The 4731-nt window shown below is 47.6% G+C and overlaps 1 protein-coding gene across 1 annotated transcript in view; it reads left to right on the forward strand.

Annotated features, from left to right (window-relative positions):
- CATSPERG (cation channel sperm associated auxiliary subunit gamma) overlaps positions 1-2586 on the forward strand; it is a 43684-nt gene extending 41098 nt beyond the window's left edge. The window contains exons 24-27 of the mRNA XM_023742306.1: positions 64-153; positions 1952-2044; positions 2134-2233; positions 2317-2586. Coding sequence (XP_023598074.1) covers positions 64-153; positions 1952-2044; positions 2134-2233; positions 2317-2586 — 553 coding nt within the window. The remainder of the gene's footprint in view (positions 1-63; positions 154-1951; positions 2045-2133; positions 2234-2316) is intronic.
- Positions 2587-4731: the final 2145 nt, after the last annotated feature.

The following is a 4731-nucleotide window of genomic DNA, read 5'->3' on the forward strand; positions in this document are numbered from 1 at the left end:
CCCCCACTCCTGGCCTCCGCCGCCGAGGCCCCGCCCCCACTGAAGTGATTGTGTCCTGCACAGAACGCACAGCCTCATCTGGACTGCGAGGAACAGGACGACCATGGAGGATTTGGCCTTCAACCTCAAGCCCGGCCAGCGCTTGGGCATGGAGTGAGTGCCGGCCTGGCTGCAGGCCCCCTTGTTCCCCTTCTGCCCACTCATCCTTTCTTTTGATCCCCAAGCCCCGCTGACCGTCTTTGTGTCCCTCAAACGGGGCCGACCTTTACATAAGATGGACCCTCTGGAATGCTCATTCCTCCTACTCTTCCCTCAGGCCTTAGTTCATCCAAAACCAAACCCACTGCTGTCGAGTGTATTCTGACTCGTCAGCTCTGTAGAATAGAGTAGAACTGCCCGGTAGGGTTTCCAAGGCTGTAATCTTTACGGAAGCAGACAGCCATGTATTTCTCTTGTGGAGTGGCTGGTAGGTTCTAACCACCGACCTTTTGGTTCGCAGCTGAGTGCTTTAACCACTGTGCCACCAGGGGCTCTCTTTAGTTCATCCAGGAGGGCATTTCTGACTGTTCCAAGCCGGGACAGAGGCCTCCTCTTGGTTCCTGTAGCCTCCGTGCTTTCCCATCCCAGCCTGCCCCCTCTGCCTACTCCTCCCCCATCCCTACCCCACCACTCTGGGCTGTCACTGTCTCTTATGGGGCCTGTCTCCTCTGCTAGTCCAGGTCCCGAATAGACACAATACGTATTTGTTGAATGAGAGGATGAATAAATGAATTCACACGGGACATTTATTGACATTTGAACGGAGGTACACCCACTCTTCACTTAGCCACATGGTTAGATTCCAAAGGCTAGGTGAAAATCCACATTATGTGAAAATGGAGGATGACCGTATCAGAACACAAAATGGAGCATGACTACATCATTACCTAACTGCCAAATGACATCATTACACAGCTGCCGAACCACAGAGAAACTTGGCCAAGCAAAGCTGACACATAATCTTAACCTCCACAGCCAGTGTTACTCTTGTCTTGCACCTCGGCTTCCATTACTGCCAGATGTACATCGTTAATGCGCAAAATAGTTGGATAGTAATTTTTTTTACTATTGTTGTAAATGTGAAATGTCAGATAAGGAGATAGTTGATAAGTGAAGAGTAGATGTATTAATGCATGAAGTTCCCCAGTGGGGCAGACAGTTTGCTTGACTACTAACCTAAAGGTTGGTGGTTCGAACCTACCCATTGGCACTGTGGAAGAAAGGACTAGCAAACTGCTTCCATAAAGATTACAGCCAAGAAAACCCTATGGAACAGTTCTGCTCTGTAACACATGGGGTAGCCGTGACTTGGAACTGACTCGATGGAAACTGGTTTTAGTGTTATTTTTGTATTGGTATTAATAAATGAATAAAACAATCGAGGAGCAAATTAGCACCTGGAGGCTCAATAACTATTTTTGATCCAATGAAAGGAAGAAAATGATGCCATGAGCAAATGAAGGCAGCGAATGAATGAACAAATTAACCAACTTACATCCAGTCAATATTCAGCCTATGTTCATTGAAGGAAGGAGGGAGGGAAAAATAAATGAATGAAGATATGATTTTGTACCGTGTAGTTGCTCAAGCTATATTTGTAGGATGAAAGAATAAAGGCAGCAAGGGATGTGAGGAACTGGCACATAGTAGGTTCACAATCCAATCCTTTTTGGATGAGCACACACTAAGGGATGGATGGACAGATGGAGGTGTGCAGGCAGGAGGAAACGAAGGTGTGATCAAACAGCCTACTGCTCAGTAGGCATTCAGTCAGCATCCCTGGAGGAGTGAATGAGGGAAGGTATGAGGGTGCACCTAGCTGGTGCTCGTGCAGAGTTGGTGGGGTGGAGGGAGAAATTGGGCCGGCACACACCAGGCCAGCTCCTAGCACGCGCCTGAACCTGGCCCCCAGGTGGCTGTGCCTGAAGAACTCCCCATGCCATGACACGGTTCCTCGGAGCATCTTCGCCCCTGAGTTCTTCTTCAAGGTGTTGGTGAGTAATAGGTGAGCCACGCAGGTGGTCCCGGTGCGGCTGGGGTCCTCTCATGGGGTGCCCTGCTGTTCCCCCAATGCTGGACCAAACCCCCCACCAGAGGTGTGGACAAGAGCACATACTGTGACTACCAGCTCATCTTCCTGCTGCACATCCACGGGCTCCCCCTCAGTGCCAGGCAGTCCCTCTTCTTCCTCATGGTGAGTGGCCACCCCGAGCTGCCCTGCTGGGCATGTGAGGGGCCCCGGACAGCCCCCTCATGCCCACCGTAAGGTGCCTGCAGGTGTCAGCCAGCATATTTGTGGGCCTGGTGGTCCTCTACCTGATGATCTGCTTCCTGTGGCCCTTTGTGGTGAAGGCCTGCAACATCCTCCGCTGGCGGATCAAAAACTTCATGGCCAGAGAGTCCTACTATAGCTACGCCTCCTCGAGACTCTTCAGCATGCCATCCAACATTCCCTCCAGGGTCCTCTCCAAGGTCCCCTCCAAGGTTCCCTCCAAGGCCAGCTCTCACCTGGCAGAGAAGGGCAACGATGAACCTGAGAAAACCTGAGCCTCTTGCCTGCCCCGGTCCCCACCCACTCTCATCCCTCATGCCCAAGTCCTGGGCCAGGACTTGGGAACCAGTGCAGCCCGTCACCCATCCCAGGCCTTCCTCTCTGCTTTGCTTGAACTTTCGCTTCTCATTCAGACCCAAATAAAGCCTCGTTTCAGGACCAGCTGTGGGGTCCTTGTAAGGGCTCAGGTTGGTTCACAGCTGCACAGGTCATTAAAGTATCAAAACTCTTGTGTGCCAGCTGGTAAATAGTGACTTCTCTATGTGCCTGCCAGCTTAGTCCTCCCCGGGGTGTCCCAGACCCCCCTGCAGTCCAGTAGGGACCTCCAGGACACAGGCCCACTGCTGTGACCTGCAGGCTATTCTGACTGTTCTCTGCTCGGATTGGGCCAGTTGTTAAACAGTGTGAATGCCAACAGCTGTCTAGTAGCTTAAGGAGGGGACCCCAAAGAGGTCCAGATTCTTGTTTTAGCTGCAAGTAGCAAAAATTTCACTTAGATGGCCAACATGAAAATGGGACTGTATGAGCCTTGTTAACATAGCCAGGTTTCAGGTACAGTTTGATCCAGAAGTCCTCAATATCTGCAGGATTCTGGATCTGTTTGTCTGTAGCTCTCTCTCTGCTCTGCCATCCGCTGAGTGTGGTCTCTGAGCTCAGGCCAGTTTCCCTCAGTCTGACCTCTCAGGCCTGGAAAGGTGCCTCCAGGTGGGCTCGAACCGCCGAACTTTCAGTTAGCAGCTGAGTGCATTAACCATTTGCACCACTCAGGGACCCCAAACTTAACCATTATGTGACTGTAATCAAAAGAGTATGGTGTTTACCAAGAATAAATATAGACCAGTAGAATATAATAGATGACTTAAAAATATACCTGATTAGCTAAGAGAATTTAATATAGGATACAAATGTATTTCATTTTGGTGGGAAAGAATAGTTTATTTAATAAATGGTTCTGGAGAAACTGACAAGACGAAAACAAAGTTAGATCCTTGCCTCACACCATACCCAAAAATCAATTCAAGATTAATAAAAATTACATGTGGAAAAACAAATATTTTACAAAAAAATTCTTGGAGAATATTTGTTTTACTTTGCGGTGGGGAGGACTTTCTAAGCAAGATAGGAAACAGATGTCAGGAAGGAAAAGATACATTTAGCTATATCAAAATTAAAAGTATTAATATTTGCATAGCAAAAGATACTATATATGTAAAGTCAGAAAGTAAACAATATACCAAGGAAAATAGTTGCAACAGATATGATAAATAAAAGGTTTTAATTGTACTATGCAAAAAGTGTCTTAAAATTAATAGGAAAAGGCAACAAACCCCACAAAAAATTTCACAAAATTGGAAATCCAAATGCCAATAAACAACAGGAAAGGATGCTCAACCTCATTGCTGTTATCAGGCACCATTGAGTTGGCTCCCACCCATAGAGACATTACATATAACAGAACAAAATACTGCCCAGTGCTGCGCCCTCCTCCCAATTGTTGCTGTGTTTGAACCCATTGCAGCAGCCACTGTGTCAGTCCATCTCATTGAGGGTCTCCCTCTTTTTCACTGACCCTCTACTTTACCAAGGATGATGTCCTTCTACAGTGATTGGTCTTTCCTGATGCTTTGTCCAAAGCAAGCAAGATGAAGTCTCGCCATCCTGGCTTCTAAGGAGCATTCTGGCTGTACTAGCTCCAAGATTGATTTGTTCCTTCTTCTGGCAGCCCAGGGTATAGTTAATATTCTTTGACAACACCACATTGACAATTCAAATGGGTCAATTCTTCTTCTTCTTCCATCTTCCTCTTTCATTGTCCAGCTTTCTCATGCATATGAGGAGATTGAAAATACCTGAGCTTGGGTCAGGCACACCTTAGTCATCAAAGTGACATCTTTGCTTTTTAACATTTTAAAGAGGCCTTATGGGGTGAGATGGTATTGAACTGTGGTTTTGACTCGCATTTCCCTAAATCCTGGTGGTGCAGTGGTTAAGTGTTAAGGCTGCTAACCGAAAGGTCAGCAGTTCAAATCCACCAGCTGCTCCTTGGAAACCCTATGGGGCAGTTCTGTTCTGTCCTGTAGGGTTCCTATGGGTCAGAATCGACTTGGCGGCAATAGGTTTGGTTTTTTTGGTTTAATGGC

This window comes from Trichechus manatus, unplaced genomic scaffold, assembly GCF_000243295.1.
Source record: "Trichechus manatus latirostris isolate Lorelei unplaced genomic scaffold, TriManLat1.0 scaffold00207, whole genome shotgun sequence".
Classification (NCBI taxonomy): domain Eukaryota; kingdom Metazoa; phylum Chordata; class Mammalia; order Sirenia; family Trichechidae; genus Trichechus; species Trichechus manatus.